At 36.1% G+C, this 25,079-nt stretch overlaps 1 protein-coding gene across 1 annotated transcript; it reads left to right on the top strand.

The window, feature by feature from the left end:
- Positions 1–263: 263 nt before the first annotated feature.
- Positions 264–23,221, top strand: parvb (parvin beta). The gene is made up of 13 exons (XM_015393541.1): positions 264–531; positions 12,943–13,032; positions 13,473–13,543; positions 13,643–13,745; positions 14,658–14,798; positions 17,515–17,630; positions 19,633–19,691; positions 19,799–19,818; positions 20,178–20,239; positions 20,346–20,414; positions 20,643–20,744; positions 20,833–20,905; positions 22,479–23,221. The coding sequence occupies exons 1-13, from the start codon at positions 417–419 to the stop codon at positions 22,553–22,555; spliced, it is 1,098 nt and encodes a 365-aa protein (XP_015249027.1). The 5' UTR covers positions 264–416; the 3' UTR covers positions 22,556–23,221.
- Positions 23,222–25,079: the final 1,858 nt, after the last annotated feature.

Genomic DNA, 25,079 nt, shown 5'->3' with positions numbered 1-25,079 from the left:
AGTACTTCCACTTTTACCAGAGTATTTTTTAACACAAGTATCTGTACTTTTACTCAAGTACGGAAAGTGAGTACTTTTGCCATCTCTGTAGATAAGTGAGTCTGCAGCCCTTGTTCTTAAGTCTAAAAAAAAAAGAAAAAAAAAGGGAGAGATAGACTAATTATAGCTGAGGCCTTTCCATTAACGACATCTGCAGACCTGTGGGTGGCGCTGTGGTTTCGCTGCAACTAATAGAGATTTTTTCCTCTCCTGTGATTCATTCTGCGTAAAAGCCAAACCACCGCTGACTCCTGAATGAAGCCTGATGACTGAACTGCGTGTTTTGATTGGATCATCCTAATGCAGGCCTGGGAGGAGTGAACAACAGAGACCGGACAGGGTGGCAGTCAGTCAGGGAGAGAAAAGGAGAGAAAAGCATGTCTCTGACTCCGAGCGCATCTGCCAGCCTGCAGCCTGCAAAGATGAAAAAGGACGAATCCTTCCTGGGGAAATTAGGAGGAACCTTAGCGCGAAAGAAACGAGCTAAAGAAGGCAAGTCTCTAGTTTTTCTTTATTAAAAAATACATTTTTATAATAAAAAGTCATCCTGTGTTTCTGTCCATGGTGCTGCAATCACATGACGCGCTCTGAGAAAAAACCTTAATCTCAGAGAAGAGTAGAAGCATTATTAAAAAACACAAACAGAAGTGAGGCTGATAAAGTTAACAGTTCTCTAAAGGCTGAATGACGTCTATTTTTATAAACAAAGACTTCATAGCAACTCCTCTGGCACTCAGGATGAAGCAAGTTCATATAAATAGATCAAATATGCAATGACCTGTGATTAGAAATGCTAATTAATAAGGATGTTTAAAAATATGGTGACTGTAAACCACCTTTTTACTTAGTCTGTGGACTCAGATTGTTTTCCGCCCTTCAACAGGCCAGTTTGGTCAGAAGGACAGCTGCAAAGGTTTACCAACCTCAGTGTGTGTGTGTGCGTTTCACAGCCATGTGTTTATAATTTCCACCAGAGCAGGGCCACCAGCAGGAGGTCAGAGACATTTTAATTGTTTAAGAGCCTCCCTGAATTCCAGTCTTCACCTTCAAGGAGGTTTTTCACTTATTTCAAGGAATTCAGACTTCCTAACACCACAATAGGTCAGCTAATGTAAACTAAACTCAACTGAACTCAACTTTATTTATAAAGCCCTTTAAACATAGACTAAGACTTAGACTTAGACTTAAAACAGCCACAGCTGACATGGATTGCTGTACATATCAGGTCAAATTAAAACAGCATAAAAGCCACATAGAAGCTTAAAGGAATAAAACAAATACAGTAACATAGATTAATTAAATATAAATATAAAAACAAAACAAAAAACAGTAAAACAAACCACCAACGCAAAAACACAGAGAGTCCCATGCTGTGTTAAAAGCCAAAGAATAAAAATAGGTTTTAAAAATAGACAGAGAAGAGGATTGTCTAGTGAGGAGGTGGGGCTCATTCCACAATTTTGGAGCAGCAACTGAAAGGGCTTTGTCTCCTCTGAGCTTCCATTTGGACCTCAGTACCTTCAGGAGCAGCAGGTCAGCTGATCTGAGGCACCGAGTAGTGGGTGCATAGGAGGGATGAAGCTCAGAGAGGTAGGGAGGGGGCAATCCATTTGAAAACAATGAAAATAATCTTGAAATTAACTAAAATGCACAGGTTGCCAATGGAGGTCGACCAGGATGGGAGCTCTGTCTCTCAGTCAAAAGGCGGAGAGGTACGATGGAGACTGGCTCAACCCAAAAAGTGTGTTACAGTCCAGTCGAGATGTAATTAAATTCTATTAAGTTTATTTCTATAGCGCTGATTCACAACACATGCCATCTTAAGGCACATTACAGTTCACCAGATCAAATCTATTCAGTTTTCTATCTAGGGAAAACCCGTTGATTGCATCGACTCATTGACTCGAAGGCAATCCCTCACACTAAGCATCCTTGTAGTGACAGTGGAGAGGAAAAACTCCCTTTTAACAGGAAGAAACCTCCAGCAGAACCAGGCTCAGTGTAAGCGGCCATCTGCTGAGGCTGACTGGGGTTCAAGGAGACAGAAGCAGACATACAAAATGGAAATGTAAAAGGCTGCTGTGAATGTAACAAAGTCATGGACTGCGGTTTCAAAGTCCTGCTGTGCAAGAAAATGTCTGACCTTGGCCAACTGTCTGATTTGATAAAAGCTACTTTTCTAGTTTACCAATCCAATTTAAAATCACTGTCCATCCTAAAACCCAAATTTGAGAATAAAAAAAACAAACTGTGAAAAGGCTCAAGTCAACATCAGGTTACTGGGACAAAACTCAATCACTTCAATATTTTCGTCGTTAAGATATAACTTCAGAGCAAACCAGGCTTTAACGTCCTAAGGCAGTAGTTGTGCAAGAGAGAAGTCATTTTTAAATTTAATATGCACATAAATATATATATCATCAACATAAAAATGTAAACTATTCAGTTTAGTTGTCTTTTTCTTTAAAATGAATGCAATGCTCCTAATGTCAGAGCTAAAATGAATTCCTTTCATCTGTCTTAAAGAATCAAAGTTAGAAGCTTCTTTAATGTTCAAATGTAATGGATCTAAATTTTAGTAGTTGACTTAATTGTAAAAAGTGATAGAAATTAAGTTTTTGTTTTTCAGCTCTACAGATCTTTTTCTTATAATTTCCTAATTTTTTAATGAATCATTCCAATGGAAAACAGTCAAAAAAGGTTTCCCCTGTTTCATTCTTACAATTATAGAACTGATAATATGATACATGCATCCAATGACATATATGGTATTATTTCCTGAAAAGTAATACATTAATATAGATAAATATTTATTAATAAAAAGGGAGTTAATTATGATGTATTTAACTGAAAAATGTTTTCATCTCACACATTTGTTATCGACTGATTCCCTCCCAGAGACCTATTCAGCTCCAGTCAGCTGCTGTCTCAGCGACTGCAGCAGATAACTTAACCTGATTCTAAAATTAAGTATTTTTTTCTGCTACCATTTATCCCTTCCAAAGTTTTGATATGTATTTGTATTCGTAGCCCAGCTGGAACACCTACCTGTGTTAGACTTCTATCATAGATCCTGTCACATGTAAAATCTGCCTTCAAATTTAAAAAGCAGGCTAACATTAAGCTTTGACTTTTAAATTAATTTGAGTTGAAATGCATGGTAAAGATATAGACTCCTTGAAGACCAGAAAACCTTTTATTTTAATTAGCCTTTTTCTATTATGATAAAGGAGAGCGGTCTAGTATCCAGCCACAAGAAAACAAGCTTCCAAATGTGTGCGGTGTCTCTTTAATCGATTTTAGCAATAAACTAATGGAAGTTTGTACATATTATTATTTTTAAAGTTGTTTGTCCAAAGGAGTCATCAAAAGTAAAAAAAAAAACAATCCCTTTTAATTTAACGGAAATGATGAATAACTGTATATCTATGCAAACCAGTCTAGGTGTCTTACCATGAAGTCGCCTTATAAGGCCAGTTCTGTTTCAAATGCTGCTGAGTTGGTGTGCGTATGTCAAAGACATTGGCTGATGCATATACCCCCCCACAATAAGGATCCTATTAGAAGTGTTTTTTCATCATCTAGTGGTCAAGATTTAAACTTTACCTGGTCCATGAAAGTAGAGGTATGCAGCAGTAGACCTGGTGGATTTTAGATGATAACCTACATAAATCTGACGAACTCTGTTTTATAAAAGCTAATGCTAAATAACGTTTTCCACCTCTAACATATCAGTTCAGTCATGACATTTTTTTCCTTTCGAATTTTCTCTTTGTTTTTTAAATATTTGAAAATAAAAATGATCTGTATATGGAGCTATAATTCAATACTGAAATAAATGATCCATTTAGATATTGATTGAATAATGGTGAATAAATAATTAATTCCACACTCTAACACACTCTTTTCTCATTGTGAACAGGCTCACAGCCTGTGCAGCAAAACGCTGTAGCTGCCTTTGGCGCTTTAGTTCAGACAAAGGTTTTTTTTTTTTTTTTTTTATTGCAGGTCTCCCTTGAAAAAGAGATTTTATCTCAAGGGACTTCCTGGTAAAATAAAGGTTAAATAAAATAAAAAAATTGCTATTTACTTAATGCCACTAACTGTCATCATACCAAAATGCACATTAATTTTGGGCTCAACATTAATTTACTAAACATTTGACTTACAGCAAATAAGTGATATTTACATATAATTGGTTATAAACTAAAGCATTAAAGGTATAGAGGAGGATTTTTGCGAATTATTAAAAAGACCCTCCCTCTCAACTTTTAAAAAACAATGCACATGCACAACCCTGCACCCGCTTCCTGAGAGGGAACGCCTAATAAAAATCTGTGAGAGCGTGCACGAGCCTATTTCTCCTCGCTCAGTTTACAAGTTGCTGTTTGCATCGCTATTAGCTTACTTTCTAAAAATTCAATTTTTCCACTATGTCAGATTCGTCACCGGTAAGTGGAAATTGGGACGTGCACGTAGTATGGCCTTAAATGTGCATATCACCAGATTGATTGACAATTCGGAGGACCACTTATTTTGATGATCCACACGGCAAAAGAACATCCTCCACTATACCTTTAAGGAAATATGTCTGTTAAGATAAGAACATGATGTTTCCTTTATTTATATAAACCCTTATCTCCCCAATAAGGCCTCAGTCTGTATTTGATTCAGAGCCAGCAGGTCTTGCAACTCAAGGCGCTTAACTGCCACTGTGTGGTAAAACACTGCTTAATTTTAATTCAACATGTTTGAAGAGAAAGTAACCGTCAGTTTGAATAAACTCAATGCTCTGAAGTTAAAGTTGCTGTAAGAAGATGATGTGCTGTTCTGGTTTCTGTTCTGGGAGTGGTTTAAAGCCAACACCCAGGGGATGAGTTATACTGCTAGAAATGTTGCCTCACTTTTGCTGATTAATCACTATTAGTGACCACAACATGTGGTTTAGTGCTTTTACTGTATTGGCTGTATTAATAAAAGAATGGAACATGTAGTTTTTCTGAAAAACTATTTTGAGGCTCATTGAGTACATAGAGTCTGGTGTATGAGTCTTTCTGGGCATCGAGATAAACTGAAAGGAAGTCTGCATTTCTTTGACAAGGCTGGAATCATTCTGTGGGCAGAAAATGCAGCAATGCTTGTTCGTTGGAAAAATGATGAGGCTGTTGTCACATCCTGATTATTTTAACAGGCCAGGAACACCCTGAACATTCAAACTATAACAGAAAAAAAGGCTGCAACAGCAAACAGCAACAACAGTAAGTTTTTACCCTCTGCATAGAAAAGGTTTCCTCAATTCAGCATAATTTTTTATTTACTAAATATTAGGTAATGACTTACTGTAAGTGTTCAGTAGATACTTTAGCAATGAAGTTATAATTATAAAGGTTTGACACATAACCATAGGAATATGTTTAATGTTATGATTTGTCAACTTTATTAACTGCTCATTGACTTGGTATGTTTCTAACTTCTACTGGATATTTTTCTCTTATTGCAGAACATTTTCATACATATAATTTTTAGAGACTTGCAAAAGTTTTTATGTCTTCTTTGTTTTTGATGTTAGACCCACAGATTTCAATGCATATTTAATCGCATGCGATAGACACAACATGTTATGAAGTGGGAGGAAAACAATTCACTTGTTTACAGATAAAAATCTATAAACTGCATTCAGCCGCATTTACTTTGATGCCAATAAATAACATCCAGTGTAAACGTGGACCTTTAGAGACTAACTAATCGTTAAACACAATTTACCCATGAATTTTTTGCTCAGCTTAGATTCTCAGGTTTGAGAAGAGAGAGGAAGACAACAGACAGACCTGTAAGGCAAGACAAGTCAAGGCAAGGCACATTTATTTGTATAGCATAATTAAGTACAAAGACAATGCAAAGTGCCTTACATGATTAAAATATAGAAAAATAAAACAGAATCAGAGCAAGTAGAAGAAAAAAAATATATATTTTTTTAATATAACTATTACTGTAATATAGTTATAGAGAAGTTTGAAGTTGCATTATAAAACAATATTAAGTCTCACTGAGAACATTTGAATTGTTGTTTTCAAAAATAGAAAGAGTATGGCTTAACTGCAAATCTACCAAGATAGTGACGCCCACCAGGGGGAGAAATTAGAACACTGCCATTAAATAATCAACTGTTTTAGTCTGAGAACACCGCTGACACCCCAACTCTAATAGGAAACATTTATTAAACCTTTAGTTAACCAGGAAAGTCTCTACTAAATTTAACAATCTCTTTTTTCAAGGGAGACTTGGCAGACAAGTAAAAAATAGATAAATGAAAAACAGTTTCCAGACATCACGTGTAAAATATTATTCATGATAACATGGTGGTGATAGCATCATGCTGTGGGAAAGCTGCTCTTTGCAAAGAGAGGTATACAACTCTATAACCAGAGGTGTCAAAGGCACTCAAATCCTTTACTTAAGTAAAAATAAAAAAGTACAGATGTACTTAAGTACATAGATTATAGATTATGTTTTATAGATTTAATATGATTATAGATTTTTAAGAACAAGAGGCAATACCTAAGTACAAAAGTATGATAAAGTGCAGGATATTTGGTGCTGGTCCTTAAGGTCTCTGAATAGGGTGTGTAACATTGGTTGGGTGGAAAATGACATACCCGTAAATTCTCTAATATTGGCCTGTATTCCAATAGCGGCCGGGTCTCTAATAATGGCCGGTCTTGCTGTCAGAGGAGGTAAATAATGGCCGGTCTCTAATACAGGCCGGGGCTATAAACGTTTTTTCTGGGCATACCTCAACATTATACTTGTGGTAGTAAGTAACATACAAGTACCACAGCCCTGCGCTGCTGAACGACAAGCCCTGCTGCTGCCCGTCTGCGCGAGGAAGAGAACAGACACGCAGCAGAACAGGAGGAGCAGCGCGAGTGATGAGGAGATTAAAGGGAGAGATGAAGAGGAGGAGGAAACTGAGGAGGAGAATTAAACAGAATTGGAGGATTTTTATATTTTTTTTTTTACTTCAAACCAAGCGAGACATGGTAACTGTACTTTTTCAATAAATGAACCTAGTGTTTTATAGGTTCAAATAGACACAAAATCTCATTTTTATTCATTCCACTGGTAGTCTGTTTTGCTCAAATAGCAATAGAGGCCTGTCTCTAATACTGGCCTCTATCCAATAAAGGCCTGGACCGCGATGCACTTGAGTGAAATAAAGGCCCGGGCCTATATTAGAGAATTTACGGTAATTGCTGTTCTATGAGCCCGAATGCAAGCCTTGTTAAAAGCCCTAGAATGAAACGACATGTTTCCTTCCTTTTATGGTATGATCATGAATATTTAGATGAGCTGTGCGCTGATTGGTTGGTTTACAACGAGGGAAGCTGCTGAGCAAAGACGCATCATAGCAACAAGCACTCACTGAAACATCAAGATTGTTTATATGGTAGGGTGACCAGACGTCCTCTTTTTCCCGGACATGTCACACTTCTCATACCTAAAAAAATGTCCGGGGGGAATTTCAAAATCGTCCGGGATTTTGGTTCGACTACAGTCCAGCACTGACTGGACTGGACCAGGCACTCTAACCGAGCCGGGGCTGGTCTGGGAACCCTGGCGGATGGAGGCAGGAAGCAAGCAGGGGACAGAGTGACCGAACCCGACCCGGTGACAGTATGCTTGGGGGGTTAGCACACCGGGGTTCCCAGACCAGTCCCGGAGCTGATGGCTCAGTTTGAGTGCCCGGTCCTGTCCAGTCAGCAGCCCAGCAATTTTACCAGACAATGTAAACACTTCTTACAGACATTATGACTTTGGTAGATTAATTAAAGATTTATTAAAACAGTCCTAATCTCAGCTAAATTGTGACAAAACTCATTACTTTTCTATTCAGTATAAATGTAAACTGTAATAAAAATAAGAGACATAATGAGAAACGGAAAATCAGCTGAGTGAGTTCCAGCTAAGGCGTAGTGGTCTAGATGTGGAATCCACTCAAACATCATCCTCTCCTGGCTGCTCTTACTCACTGATCCCTGACTCGGTGTAAATAACCAGAGCTATATTTAAGCATGTTGTCTGTCTGTCTTCTCCATACTACAGCATTATTTATATCCTCCCCTGTGTGCCTCAGTAAAGTGGCTCGTTTCCCTCCTGGGGAGGCGGTGGAGCCCAACCAGAGGAGGTCGATTTCAATCTGCTTAACGCTCTTGTTTATGATGCACACAGATTATAAGTAGACCATCTCTAATGCAAAGGGAGCCTCCCTGCAGCTGCTCTGCTAGTTTTGATAAATCTGTCATTTCCCATGTCTCCCTAAAAGCTCCTTTCTTGGGTCTTAACTGGTTTAGAAGATTGATGGTTTCAGCTCTAAGCTTTGCAAGCTGTGTATGTATTAAATTAGAATAATTGTCTTAATGGGAGCAGAGCCACAGCCTGCCTATCTATCTGATGCAGCTTGATTTTAAAGGCCCAGTTCTCATGCTTAGTCAGTAGATTTGCTTATTATAGAAAGGCTGTGAAATTTGCATCCAGTACGTTTGATATCAGCCGTTAGCCATGGATGGAACAGTTCTTTTCTCCGGGGCTCAAATTGTGATACAGTGACATTAGTTTTCACTTTACCTGGGCTTACTTCTGAAAGTCCTTCTTGTCTTCTCATCCCAAAGCCAACCTGTGTGCGTTGACGCCCTGTGGCGTCTGCCTCCTTCCTGTCACCCGTCCCTGAACCTGTCTGCTAACTCCAGAGGTGGGGTGGAGGGCTGTGACAGAAATAAACACGTGGTGACGCCCCTGCCCTCTTCTCGGTTGCACCGATCGCAGTTCACCCCCCCCTCCCACACACACACAAACACATGCTCTCTATATTTTTACCGTTCCCGTTTTGTGAGTGGTGCCTTCACTTGCTGGCCGGCGCCGAGGAGAATCTGTTGTTGGGGACATGGCGGGGCTGCTGTGTGGGACTAAGAGGAAGAAGCAAGGTAATCTGACTTTAATGTTGGACTGTTAGGAAGTTGGAGGTGGAAATGGGGAAGTGGGAGCCATCGGTGCAGCTTAAGTTAAATGTTAACTGTTAGTATGCAGTGAGCAAGCTGCTTTAGAAAAGGAGTTTGATTTACTTATTTATTTTTTATATATTTCTAAACATTCAGATGGCCCAAAGCAGCAGGGATGCAGTAGGATGAACATGCAGACAGGAAGCTACAATTATCAGGAATCTGAGCCAGTCTGATGTGTAATTTACAAAGCAAAATGATCTATAGTAAGATTAAAGGTTCAATGAGAGGGGCCGAATCAGATAGTAAATCTTTGGGGACCGTCTCAAGCTAATTTTGTTTATCTTCTCATGACTCACCCTTTAAGTCACATCATTCTTCTATCTGAACCATAAACACACTAAGAGTGGCTTCCTTCACTTTGATGTTTTTATGCTTCCATCTTCCCCACCTCTGTCCTTTTGAATAATAATAGAATAATAATAGGATTGAATAAATGACAGTTTGGTATATATTGATTTTGGTTTAGCCTGTTGCAGGTTGAGCAAATAGAAAAGCTGGAAGGATAAAAGCATTACAGCCATTAGCGACAGAAAGGCTGTAAATCTCTGGACTATCGCTGCAGTCAGCAGTGAAACGTGTCAGCAGAAATGTCTTCTGCTCACTTAAAAATATTAGAATCCTAGTTTCAGTGTTTGCTGCTGTATTATACATTGGACATACAGTATTTCTATAACAAGGTTATAGAAATGTTTAAAGGTTTTATCATTTTTGCAAATGTCATGTTGTGAGAAAGGAAGTAAGAAATGAAAAGACTTTTGGGAAGAAGCAAAACCAGAATAAACATTTGCCAAGTGTTCAGCAGTATGGATGTAAATATGATGCAAAACTATTGAGCTTGGAGATTAGATCTGGATTTTTACAGCAACATGCAAAGCTAAGTTCAACACCAGCACTTTTGGAATAAGTGTTCCTAAGCAAAATATATGGTTAATGGCATGTACTTATATAACGCCTTTATTCAAGTCACTAGACTTGATCAAAGCGCTTTACACTCATTCATTCACCCATTCACGCACACACTCACACACAGATGGTGGCAAGCTACATTGTAGCCACAGCTGCCCTGGGGCTCACTGACAGAAGCGGGGCTGTCGTACACTGGCTCCCCTGGGCCCTCTGACCACCATCAGTAGACAATGCAGGTGAAGTGACTTGCCCAAGGACACAACGACACTGAAAATCAGAGTCGGGGCTTGAACCGTCAATCATTCAATTTCAGGGCAAACTCCTACATCCAACGCCACTTTCGCCCCTAGTAGTGAGTGTGTTTATCTTATAAACACACTCACTATCTTATCTTATAAACACACTCACTACTTTATTATGTACTTTGCTTTAACAGGTTCTCTCTAAAGATGCACCGATCCAGTTTTTTTCCCAATCCAATCTTTTACCGATAAGTGGGCTGAACATATCTGCAGATATCTGATACCGATCCAATTCTGTTGCTGAATGAATTAACTAGGGCTGAACAAGTTTGCCAAAAATCCAAATTGCAATTATTTTTAACCGAAATAGAGATCACAATTTTATTTAGTTTATCGTTTGCCCTAACCCCAAACTTTTTTTTTTCTTCACCCCTGGCTTTCACTTTTCGAAAGCTTGCTTGCACAGACTCTATTGTTGTAGGACTTTACTGTAGTCTTTGTGTGAAAAAAGTGCTTTCTTCTACTTCTACTAGTCGCAAAAAGATCTACTTTTCTGTGTGCTTATAAACCCACTTCAAGTGTTTTACAGCCACCCAAAGGGCTGGAGGGAAAAATGCTTTGTCTTGCTCTTGTTAAATATAGTGTGATTAAAACTGAGTGCCTTTGCAATTTGAAAATTGCATTTTGCTAAATTGCGATTACATTTTAAATGCAATTAATTGTCCAGGCCTAGAATTAAGCACATATCTTACCATACGAGTAAAGACTTTAGCCTTAACATAATCATTGTTAAAAAAAGGTAACAAATTAACAGAGATATAAATATACAATATATTTTTTCTTGAACAAATAAACAACAAAAAGAAGGAAATAACTGTTCCATGTAGAGTGTACTGGATTGAATCTCCGATATCTGATATCAAATCATATGTCCGATATCCGATCCAGCTAATAAGTCAATATTGAATCCGATATCCGATCCAGGAATTGCATCTGTTCATCTCTTGTTCTTTCTAGATCATCTTATTTATAACAACCTTAAATTTTCTTGCCAGATTCCAAAAGGGGTCTGAAAAATTTTTCTTAGATTTTGGTCCATCTTAACATGACACCATGACAACACTTGCTTCAAATCTGTCTGTAGCATATCTATGATCTAAAGCCCCCCTTCCGCCACATTCCTTAGTTCCCATGTTGGCCTAAGATCTGCTGGATTATGGAGCCCACTGGAAGTTTAAGGGAACTCCTTTTCATGTTCAAGAAATCTGATTGAGTTAGTCTAAGCTTTGTGAAACTGAGTGGTATGCTGCTAGCAATACCCATCAGAAGATGGGTTCAAGTGGTCATAAAGAGACAGACATGACCAGTGACAATATTAAGGTAGATGGAGGAATTTAAACTCTGCTATGGCATCTTATCAGACAGGTAAAGTCTGAGTTTGTGACAATTGTGGCCTCAGTTTGCTGCTCTTAGGTGACCTTACTGGTACCTAATGTAGTTTTCTGCTGATGTAGCCTTAAAGGTTCATGTGTTATTCATTAGGAGGTGGTATTCAGCTATGAAGGACCAACTCTGCCATATTTAAAAATAAATAGAGAAATAAATAAATGCTCAATAAATGTATAAGCATACAATTAATTGCCAACAAAAATACAATAAACAAATAAATGTAAGTAGAAATTAAATTATAAAGTGAGACATAAATGTATATAACTCTTAATTAGCTTCTTTATTTATTTGCCTTTGTAATATTTACCATATTTATTTATCTGTCCTTTATAATCTTCAACTTTATTTTTTAATTACTTATATTTTTAAGTATTTATTTATGTGCATGTTATAATATTTTTGTCTGTTTTATTCTTCCTTTGTATTTTTTTACCTTAGTTATTTCTTCGCCGCTGTTTATTTCTCTCTGCCTCTCTGTTTTGTTTTTTTCTTGGATTGGGCTATAAGGGGTTAAGGAAAAATGAAAAAGGACATATTTAGTCCACTAGTCTTGCACCATGCAAATGCACCAGCTTGTTTAATTTGTTTTTTACAGCGCTTTGTAAAAGATTCAAACAACTCTGCTATTTTCTTACACAGTTTCGCATGTTATAAATTTAAACCTGAAAATGTGTCCTCGAGCCAATACTTTGCAGAACCAACTTTCATATAACAGTAGGTGTTTGGGGCTGCAGCTTTGCACAGTTGGTCACTGAGCCAAACTTTCTTCATTCTTAAAAAAACTCAGGCAGATTGAATAAAAAGCATAGGAGAGAAGCAATTTTAATGTCTTTTCACAGAATTATATTTAGCTCCAGACTTTAACTAGGCCATTTGCAGAGATGAATATGCCTAGGTCTTTTTCATTTTGCTGCAGTCTGGCCTGTTAAAAAGTATATGAAATACTGTGATAATGCTAGTAGTGTATGATCGGATACTAAACCTTACTTTGAGAAAATTGATTTCTTATGTTGTTTAGCATTTGTCATTGTTTTCTACATTTTTATAAGAAGTAACTACTGATATATGTGACACAACTGAAAAATGTCCCGTTTTGTTTTGTTTTGATTTCATATCACTATCATTGATTAGGCCTAACCCTCAGTCTCCTTTTACCTTTAATCGTGTTTTTCAATACCTGATATTTTGTGGGAACCTTAAAAGCAGGTTTTCTAAAAATCTTGGTGGTTCTGTTTCTGTTTCACCAGTGAGTGATCTCCATGAGGAGGGGAAGAACGCTATCAATGCTCCTTTGCTTCCTTCAGCAACAGAAATCCATCCAGAGGATACGCTGCTGGGTACGAACCTTCCCCTGCATACAGAGTTATTTTATTTGGACTTACCTTAAAATGTGAATTACCTTAAACATATCTTAGAATGTGTTTAGTAATAATTAGCTATCAGTTAGGATTGTAAGGCAACTGTTTCTAAGACTTCAGGCTAATTCTTTAAGTGAGTTTCTGAGAGGTTATTTAGGTTGTTGAACAGAGGGAAATGAAAGTGGGTGGAGTGCAGATTGCTTTGTACTCAGTAAACCGTGAAATCCCCACTGACACAACTTTAAGGAAAATCTTCTGTATCTATTTTTTGACTGTTAAGTGAAATCCAATGGAAAACTTGTCAGGGAGATGTCTTTACCATCTTATTAATTAAACATCGAACTACTGAGGGAAACAGTTACTTGATTGCAAAGCTAGTAGAAGCTGTATATTTTTATTTTGGTGTTTTCTCCCTGCAGAAGAAAATGCTGAAAGGATTATGCTGGACCCCACGTCACGGGAAGATCTCAAATTTAAAGATCTAGTGAAGGTAGATCAGATTAAGTTGGATTTTGTGTACAGAAAAAAAAAAAAACTTATATTTTGATGCGTAAAATAAGATAACCTAATTGTCGGCTGGGTTGTATAGGTACTAATTGACTGGATCAACAGTGAACTGGCGGAGGAGAGGATCATAGTGAAAGACCTGGAGGAGGACTGTTACGATGGACAAGTGCTACAGAAGTTATTTGGTAGGAAATGGTCTTTTTTTATCATAGAGAGGACTATACATAAAACCTTAGAGGAAGAACATAATGTATAAACATGTTAAGGTCAGTTTCACTCATGTTGTCATCGGTTTTTGTTTTAAACAAAGTTTGATTTCCTGCTGTCCTGTTTGCCACTATTGCTCCTGAAACAATGGGACAATTGTACTTCTAGAAACTATTAGAATAATTAGGAAGTTCAAATAAAGTTTATACTCATTCAGTTATGGGCATAATTACTACATGAAACTGAATCAATAAGGTGTCTACTGTAAAAAAAAATGTTTTCCAGTAGTTCCTACAGGATGAGGCAAATTTGTATTTAGCAAAATGAAAGAATCTGTTTTTAGCTACTCTGTTATTATGAAATTTATTAGCAATTATTGTTTGTTTAACATTTTTTTGTTTCTACCAAGTGTTTTCAGTCATCTTATCAGTCAACAATATATATTGAAGGAAAACTTTTAGGCAGAAGATTCATTTTAGAGGGATAAGATAGTCAAGACATGGCCAGCATTTCATAATGCCAGCTTGCCCTCATGAACACTTTGCATTTACAAAGATTGACCAGTAGGTGGCATTATATGTAAATGCTTTCCTAATTCCAATGAGGTGGTTTTCTATTTTGGTATACCATAAACCAAATATTAGAAGAAAACTGCTTCAAACAGCTGTCTAATGAACAACTCTTCAACAATTCAACCAATCTTGAATGGTTATGTTTCATTTACTGATTACTATTAATCAGGGATATATATGAAAATAAGGATGTCTTTGTCTTTATAGCAGAAAGTTGTTATTTATTCCTTTCCAATTTGATATATAAATATTGTTTTTTAAATGTATCATTATTCAATCTATTTGTGTTTTTTCTTTTGTTTTTCCTGTCGGCAACAGAAAAGTTGTCGGATCGGAAGCTGAATGTAGCAGAGGTCACCCAGTCGGAGATTGGACAAAAGCAGAAGCTTCAGACGGTTCTGGAGGCCGTCAACAATACACTGAGGCCCCACGGCTGGACAGTGGAGTGGAGCGTAGACTGTGAGTTTTATGTTTTTAGTTTATAATAGCCTAAAGTAAATATACATTGATGTCAGGGTTCAAAGTCAATGGAACTGAATGGAATAAATAATTTAGTTAGAGAAACATTTGTTGAGTAGCTTAATGGAACTTTATTTTTTTTGTCTTTGTTTTTCTATGTGGGACTCTGGTTAAATACAGATGAGTTTCTTCAGTAATTCTTTTAAAGTGATGTTTGCTTCATTACATAGCATAAAAAATATAAAAATATAGTTTTCAGTTTGTTTAGATATTCTTTCTTCCCTTAATTTTAAAGTCAGATGCAGTTTCTCATTTTTTTTCCTGTTATAAAAAACGTCCTTCTCTGTTAATTAAATTATCTGCATCCACAATATCAGTAACAGTGAGATACATTATACTGCCAGACAATGTTCCCTCTAATTTTTCATGTGTCTGGGCATTAACACAAGCGCTTGAGTAGACTGAAGACCAATGTGGGCAACATTGGATGAGCACACTATCATCACACATCATTATTAAAGTTGTGATAAACATGGGATAATAGCAAGTTACATGGCTTAGAAATTATTGGAGCAATTTCCAGTAGTTTACTCCCAATTGAAGGGATTTGTCTCACTTGAAAAAAAAAAAAAAAAAAAAAAGATTGTATCATGAGATGTCTAATGTTTAATATGCTATATGTAAGAGTCCTGCTCAGGGTGAGGCTCCTTAGCTCGAAGGAAGGAGATATCACACCTTTCAGACTTTTTCTTCCCATTTAAACATTCAAATTCTGCACAAGGAAATGCATACTGTAGCTTGTGATACAGTATAAATTCCTTCAATTTTTTGTCTCGAAATGTTTTAATTAACCATTTTTTTAGTGTTTCTACTATAAGTTATATAAAACTAAAATCATTTCACAATTAATATCTATAAATAAAAGAACTTCATAAATGTCACTAGAATATGAACAAATCTAACTTGAATGTATCTTTCTTGTCTGTCCTTCTAATTTCCCCAATGGTTTTCCAAATATGCCTCTTTAAGAGCTTTCCGGATGCTGTTTAGATATGATTAATTAAACCAAATCCTCTTTTACAATCAGCATTTAAGTGCTGCAGCCACCATTTCTAAAAAACGTGCTGGACCCCTTTATGAAAAAAATCACATGGAACATGCTATCCACGCTACGCTATGCTGTCAACAGATGCATCCTAAGCTGTCTGATAGCAGGGCTGTTACAAACCGGTGGGTTTCATCATTTTAGAAGACTAGACTAACAAATAATTTGGACCGCCTCATCTTCTCCTGCTGGATCATTTATTTATGCATCTGTTGCGCGCTTTGATAAGGACTGCTTAATACGGACATTTGCAAAAGATTTTTTAATGGACACTGACATTTTACTAAACATATTCATCCAAATACAACTTTTAAACAAATAATGTTTTATTATAAAACTGATTTGATAGTTACATTTGAAACTGGGGTTGAAGAGTAGTTATATAAAGACGAGATGCTATAAGAGACCAAAACGGAATAAAAATGAGATGAACGTATTCTCTATGCATTTGATTTTTAATATACTTAAATTAGTATTGCAAGTTAAGAAAAAAATTCTCCATTTCTCTATTCGGGGGGAAAAACACTGTTGCCTCTAGTATTTTCATTTTTGGTTTTGATATAGAAAAAATGAATGATGCACGGACGCAGAATGATCCAGAAAAAGATTGTTATTGGTCATTTATTTTGGATTTTATTTTATGCACTGCACATTTTTTCTTCTGCGCTGAGAATGAGCGAGTACCGCACAATTGCACAAGCACGCAGCTTAGAGGGAAACATTGCTGGCAGATGTGTTCTCTCTCTTGACTTCACACACATATGGAGACATCCCATTAACAACCTGACCTTTAGAGCTTCAGGTCTTCTGGTCAGGCTTTCTTAACTTTTTCACCCATTTATTAGGAGCTAGTTTATGGGAAAATTTAACCAGTCTTCCAGAAGATCGTTTGTAACACAGATATAAAAGGCTACTTATGCCATAAAATATTTTAGGTGTTGCATTCTCTATACTTCTCCCTCATAAACACTATGTTAGCTTTCATTATTGTAAAAAATGGGTCGCCCTCAGAACCCAGAGAATCCCAGTGGGGTAATTTGGTTGAATTTCCCCTATGCAACAAGTCCAGCTGTGAGATTTCCATAAAACTTTCTGCCCTAAATAAGTCAGGACCGAGGAAACCTCTCCTACTGAATAAATCTATGAATGGATGCAATATGCTCGGGTTCCTTAGATAGAAAACGCTTAACTAGTATGAATAATGAAACAAACTGGACTCCATGGTTTAACTGCGGTGATCAATTAGGAATGTGTGAAATTAACTCAGAGTCTCTCTACATGACTAAAAATTAGTGATTTTTTTGTTAAATTGGGGCTACATGAATAAACTATATTATACTGTCTAAATAAAAAGCATAAAAAATATATTTTTTTTATTAAGAAACCATCTTGCCACATTACTGCTGTATTGCTAATCCAGCAGCTCTATCCAGATTACAGCTCAGTGTCTTTTTCTTGCATCTCATATCATCACAGTGAGATTTGCAAATGTTGGCATATATTGCATGTTGCAAGTTTAGGAAAACATATTGCATGTTTTCCTAAACTTGCAAAGCCTTAACTACCATGAAATGTTAATGTGACTTTTTGTATTTATTGTTGTCTCTGCAGCGATTCATTCAAAGAACCTGGTGGCTATCGTTTACCTGCTGGTTGCTTTGGCCATGCACTTCCAGGCTCCCATCAGACTACCTGAGCATGTGTCTGTACAGGTGGTGGTGGTAAAGGTAAGTTATCCATCAAACTTGTGGAAGCTTTAAAAACTATGAAAAGATAAGAACATAATTAAATTATGAAATGTCTTCAAAGGAAATGAAAAGCATGCTAATGTATTTTGAGTTTTTCACATTGATCTCTGCTATCTACAAAAGTCTGAATGTGAAGAAATGTCTAAATGTATTTTGAGAAACAGCAAGTACAGATCAATCTCGGTATTAGAAAAACATTGAAAAAAAAATTTATTTAAAAAATGAAACATTGCATTGCAGAGTGATTTTTATTTATTTATTTTTAGAGTTGATGATAGTGGCTTATAGCAAATATAAACCCAACATTTAGTTTCCCCCAAAATCTGAATATAAAATATAAATAATATAGAAAGAGAAAAGCTAGTTTGACACAGAAATGTCCATAAAGGTCTACCTACATTCAGAATTTTAATTCAAACCTTAATTGTGTCTCATTTTATGTGTCAAGTAACTAAGGATACATACACAGTTACTGTTCTTAAGTATCTTTTTTCCATAACTGTAATTAATTGGATATTTATTGTTGTGGGACTTTTTACTTTTACATTCTACATTCAAACACAAATATCTGTTCTTACTGTACTCCTTACTTTTTACAAACTGGCTCATTATCACTATACGCATTGATAAGACAGCCCAGTTTGTTTACAAAAAAACACTGATGGAGGCATCGATGAAGAAACAGGGATGGAAAAGATTGCAGATAATGGGTCAGATTCTGCAATGCAAGGCACCATCTATTTGCATTTTATTACTATTTAAATTTACATGTTGATCATGTTTCAAGTTCTGTTTCAGTTTTAGTGTTATTTGCAATATTAATCCTGTGAAAACCAGAACTCTAAAAAGTATTCATCTGCTTATGCAGGACTTCTGTTCAGTTTAATCTATATTATCCTGCCTAACATTTTCATTTAGACCCCAAACAGACAGTGAGCAAAAACGGGAAATAAATAAATAAATAAATAAAAAATTGTATCAATAAAGGCAAAAACTTCGTTTTAATGTTGTATTTAAGTACAATGTCGATTCTGCACTTTTATAGTTTTATGTAGGTAAAGGACGTCAGTCAATGTTTTTAACCAGCATCTTTTCTAAATTGGATATCTGTATTTTTACTTAAGTAAAGCATGTGAGTACTTTTGACACCTCTGCTTTTATCTGAGCTATTGCATCAATGTGGCGGGACATTTTTGTTTTCACTGCAGCCCTCAGCTCATATTGTTGTAATGTTGCATCCCCCTTTTCAAAGCAACTAAGGATCTTAAATAGTTTTAGGTTAGAAGAGTTTGATTACCAATAAAACACAGTTTAATTAAGTCTGATGGAAGTGCTTTTGCAGGATTGACAAATACCAAATATCAACTGAGAGTAAAACCAGCATCTACATAAAGCTTTGGCCCACTGTCTGTGTTTAGCTTTGAAAATCATTTAAAAATGAGAAACTTGTAACATATTTCTTGTATTTAAAAGATGTGCTATGTGCCTTGTTTAAATATATTGCATGTTTTTGTGAAAAGAGCAAAGGTCAATTCTCTATACAGAGCCTTTGTTTATTATCTGATGAAGTGAGAAAACATGACCATCTCCTGTCCTGCTATTACAAACAATTAAAATGTTGGCCATGTTGAGTTGTCCTGCACAATGCATTCCATATTATCAATTAGAGATCAATTAGTGCAATGATTAGGTCATTGCTATGACTTTTGCATAATTTTCTTTTACAGTGGTAAGGATGTGCAGAACATATGTCGCCTGCAACTACTTATATAGAGAAATATTATTAAGACAGATGTGCATAAGCTCAGAACAATTCTATAAATCATAACAATAGTAATTTAATATTTCTGTTGAAGACAAATTGGTTATGAATGAACCTTTAAGAGTAATACATTATTATACTAAACTTTGATTAATATAATACTAGATCAGCAATATAAGTTAATCTGTGAAGTCACACCTTTGATTTCTGTTCACGCAGAAGAGAGAAGGAATCCTGCAGACTGCTGTGGTGACCAAAGAATTGACCAGCACCACAGAGTAAGGCCTAATAAACGACACATGCAACATGTTTATGGGACCTACTGGATGCAATCAGAACATGCAAATTAATTATCATGTTTCTCTCTTTTGTTTTTCGGTTCCAGGATGATGATGGGGCGATTTGGTGAGTGCATCTGGGATGTAATTCCCCTACCTCAATACAAATTATCACATAAATAGCTCAGCACTTTGGTAAAAAGGTTGATCCTTTTAAAAATGAATCTGAAGAGAAACAACACAGAGGAACATCTACTTTGGTTGTGGGCCAGCTGTGATTTCATTTGTTAGATATTATAATCAGAAAAGTAATTTGAAGCTATATGGATTTTGTTCATCTTAAATATCAAATTAGAAGTAAATGCATCCTAGTTTAGAAACAGACTTAAAAATTCTAATCTGTTATGAACTGATAGGAGGATAAATGTCATAATAAAGCCAACAGTGGGTGTTTTTGCATTTTCAAGTTGTTTTTCTTTCCAGCAGAGAGGGACGCGTTTGACACTTTGTTGGATCATGCGCCTGACAAGCTCAATGTAGTAAAAACGGTAACAAATCTCTGCATCATCAGCTGATATTACATGTTTCTGAAATTTTCTTGTTTAATGACTTCAGAGTGAACCTGCTGAGCTACGTTTGTTTTTTTCTTTTCAGTCCCTTATCACCTTCGTGAACAAACACCTGAACAAGCTGAACTTGGAGGTTACTGAGCTGGAAACTCAAGTAGGAGAAATTCAAAAATATTTTATCAGAGTCAGAACTCAGAAAAATATCTATTTTTATTATTATTTTTATGTTCTGTTTGACCTCCTTTTTTCTGTTTTTTAAAAGCAGATATATTTACAAAGATGAAACCTGATGCCCCCTATTTCAGGCTGTCTGTCACATGCAGAATGCATGTTTATCTATATCATATATATTTATTAGATGTGTCTGTTTTCATTTCTTTAGTTTGCTGATGGAGTGTACCTGATTTTGCTGATGGGGCTGCTGGAAGACTATTTCGTCCCTCTATACAACTTCTTCCTCACCCCTGAAAGCTTTGAGCAGAAGGTTGTCGCACTTTTAGGAAACATAGAATTAGGTTTATTGTGTTTGTTTTAGTTCAGAAATGATTAATGCTTGTTTTGTTACCACTTAGGTTCACAATGTGGCTTTTGCTTTTGAGCTGATGCAGGATGGAGGCCTGAAGAAACCAAAAGCCAGACCAGAAGGTACTCCAATGTTTTACCACCTTACTACGGCGGCATATGAAGGGTGAAATCTGCTGAAAAAAAACAGTTTTATGCCCAACAGCAATGATGAACTGCACGGCAGCATTCCATACCCAGCAATTGTAGTATCTAGACTAGAGCTGTCAGTCTGCTAAAGAAACTGTTTGTTATTCCAAATTGTAAAAGTTTTGTTTTTTTTGCAACATAAAACAGACTAAAACTAGACTAAAACCTTTTTAAGTTTTAGTCGACTAAAAGCGACTAAAACTTTCACATATTGTAATGACTAAAATGTGACTAAAAATAATAGTTTTCATACTGAAGACTAAGACTAAATCTAAGATGGCTGTCAAAAACAATACTGGGTGAAATGATTCTACGGCACTAAAATTTATTTATCTCTTTGTGTTTTTATTGAACAGGTAATGAAGTTTGGGGGAGGTTTTGTTTGTTTTTGTTTTTTTTGCTACAGTTGTCATTAGCACAATCCTCCAGTAGGTGGAGACCTTGGGCTGATCTTCAGACAGATGATTTATACTCTTTTGATTCATCAGATCTGTCTGTACATTTGTATGCCATGCCAAATAGTATCATGAAATTGTTGCAAAAAAATTATTTCATAATTATTTTGGATCCGTTTTTCTCTTTCATGTCCTGGAAACATCTGGAGCTTAAAGTTATTTAATGTTATTTTGCTTTTTAAAGAAATAATGCAAAACAAATTCCAAAAAAGGTAAAAAAAAAACAATCCACAAACTATGTAATTCAAAATGTTAGAAATGGCGTTGAGTTCGAGGCTTTATAGAGTGGACCGAAAAAAAGCCTTGTTTTGGCTTTGAAAAAATGCAGATAATTCCGGACGAACAGGTCCGGCCCTTAGGAATGGGGATCATCCTAAAGAGGCAGACCCGTTCTTCCGGTCTTCCTGGATGGGAAGCGAAACGTCTTCAAACTTTATTCTTTATCCAGTGGATTTTTTTTTTTTACCTTTTGGAAATGACTGTGACCTGAATGATTGAGAATCTTCACTGTCACAATGCTAAACATAGAAAAAAAAGGTTTCTTTCTGAATCAACATCCCTTCTACAAACTCTGTTTCCAATATTTGCAATAATACAACTCTTGCAGTCATGGCTGCTGTAATTATCATCAGCCTTGTTCAGCTTCTTACTAAGTAGCAGGTTGATTACTTGCAACACGTGAGACACTGAGTAGAGAGATGCAGATATTAGGAGGCTAAAAGCAGGTTGGAGGCAACAGCACAGCTCTTATCTGACTGGCCTCTGTTACCGCAGACCTATTTCTGGTGATTCATTTAGCCTAGTCTCCTATGCACAGCACTTCCAAAAAAAACAGAAACCTACTTTGTGCCTGTAATATTCTCAGTTAGGAGTAATACATCATATGATAATCATTTACGAATTCTTGGGATCTATTTTAAGCTGCAGCTCTGTTTCAAAATTACAAATAGTTGCTTGAAAGGAAAGCGGTTCAACACTTATCTCAGAGCCGATTTCTTACGCAGAACAGTCTAAAATTAATAATTTCAATTGTTTCTTATTTTTTCCCCCAGATGTTGTCAACTTGAACCTTAAATCCACTCTCAGAGTCCTCTACAACCTCTTCACCAACTACAAAAACTCCGACTGAACTGGTATCCCTGATATTACACTGAATACGGAGTATCTCTGAACAGACCATAATGATGTTAGCTTAGGCTAACATCATTACAGTGTGGACACTGGAGGAGAGCATCTGGGACTGAGAGACATCATCATTATCTATAACCCCCCCCCCAAAAAAAACAACCAAGGAGGAAAGGACAGAATAAGTGAAAGGATAAAATTTCTTCTTTGATCATCTCTAAATGTCAGTATTTATTTATTCTATGCTCTGTAACGCAGCGTGACCTTTAGCTTGCATTTAAATACAGCCATCAGGGAAAAAAACACAAGTCAAAAAGGCCTGTGTTAAACTATTTGCCTTCAGTGCCGAATATTCTTCAGACATTTTCAAATGTCCCAGGATTCTTCTCTTTATGCATTTTTAAAAAATAAGTGAAATTAGATTTTATATTTTAGGTAAAAAATGCTTTACTTTTTTGTTGCAAAAACCAACCAAGCCCAGATGGTTCAAACAGCGTGTTATAATTGATCTTTTCATGTAATTGTTTAGACTATGAAAAAACCTAAATAGTAACATGAATGTGAGAGATTGTGAGACATGCTTCTGTTTTCTTTAAAACTTGTCTTCATAAATATGGTGTAAAAGTACACAAATATTATAGTTTTCATTTTAAACATATTTAATTAAAATGGTACAGAAAAAACAAATCAACTGATTAACTTGTGTTTTTTTTTTTTTTTTCCTGTGTTTCTTTAGGCTAAGATTTTATTTTTGAATACACATGCTGCATGGAAAGGCTAAATAAGTGTCTAAAAATGTAGTTCCAGGATCTAAGAATTACTTTTAATCTAAAGCTGAAATGGATTTGGAACAATATTCAGCATTGCATAAATCTTTATATTTGTATGTCACAAGGAAATTTTGGAAATTTTGACTGGGGTGTCGAAGGGATTTCCAGAGGTAGCCACATTAGCATGGTGCCTGACCAGTGGCAGTGCCAGAAACACCTTCATGGGATGGTGAGGGGGATAACTGATAGGCGGCAAAAACATCTTATGGTCAATCTATACTGATTGAAATAAACCGACAGGAGAATGAACATGCATATCTATATCTTCCAAATAAATCACTGAATAAAGCTATAAGCATATTTATACATTAGTGCCATTTAAATTAATTTATCTGTCTACATAATATAGACATTAAATGTGTTGAGTAATGTTCTTTTAAAAACCTAAAAACTAATTCATAAAATAACAAACATTCTGTATTAGCTCTTTTTACTTGTAATATATTGTTTTGAATGTTTTTTGTTGCATATTTGTGTTCAGTTTTTGGTTAATATACCTTCATTAAAAAGGTCTAAGTAGGAAATTCCACATGATGGTATAAATGCTGCCACCATCAGGCTTAATGGAGAACTTCTTGTTCCAGGGGTATTGAATTTAATCCCACGGGGAACAAGTCACCTGGTAGTGGTGGCCACAAGGGTGGGCAATGATTGGCTAGGGGTGGCCATGGGCCCCCGGGCTACCCCTCTAGACCCGCCCCTGGATTTTGGGGCATCAATGGCTTTCTGCAATAAGCACAGAAATTATTCTCTTGTCAAAAACCCCTTTTAGTTGTTTAAGAAAACTTAGAGTTATTTTCAGTTATCAGAGATATTTTTGTGGCTCTACAAAGCAAATGTATTACCTTTACTTTTACTGATTCCCATAGTTGGGGTCATGACCCAGTTAGGGACTCAACCAACATGAGGTTTGGAAATCCACCAGAGAAATTAAACAAAATAATAAACATTTATATTGAAGAGCTTGAAGATATAACAACATCACTCAAACATGGACAAAACCATCTACTATTTTTGTTTATGTTATTTAAAATATTATCACACCAGTGGTTAATTGATTTTGTGGAAATGTTTCTACTGAACCAGACATTTTGGTCATGGGACGACTGATACTATTTTGTAGGTCAGAAGCTGGAAAGTTTGGTGACCTTTATAATGAAAAACTAATAGATCCACATATCAGCGTTTCTCTCTGTTTCTGGTCAGAATACAATCATCACAGAACACACTAAATGATTCAGTTCCTCATTTTGGTAACTGAGGTTATATTTTCTTCTAAAAAAAAGATAGGATGACTTTATTAATAGAAACAGTTTTGAAGAAACTATAGAAAATGAACTACGTTAAACTTCACTACCACAATTTTTTGCAAAATTAGACTTTATACAGCATAGATATGTAAGGGAACAGTCTTAGTTTCTAACAGCCTTATCTTATTGGGGAGTGGCGGCCTAGTGTTTAGGGCATAGGGATGGGAATCCTGAGGTTGTGAGTTTGAAACTCACTCCCACAGACTGCCACTCATGCTCTCTGAGCAAGACCCTTAACCCCTGAATATTCCCGGTCGCCCCACGATGGCAGCCAACTGCTCCCAAAAGGGATGGTTAAATGCAGAGGTAAAATTCTCCAATGTGAGATAAATAATTATTATGCATCAGATTATAGTAATAAGTTATAATAAAATAATGGTGCTTAGTT

Source organism: Cyprinodon variegatus, unplaced genomic scaffold (assembly GCF_000732505.1).
Source record: "Cyprinodon variegatus isolate N-32 unplaced genomic scaffold, C_variegatus-1.0 Scaffold647, whole genome shotgun sequence".
NCBI lineage: Eukaryota > Metazoa > Chordata > Actinopteri > Cyprinodontiformes > Cyprinodontidae > Cyprinodon > Cyprinodon variegatus.
Note: the sequence above shows the minus strand (reverse complement) of the source record. Positions and strands in the feature narration are given on the sequence as shown.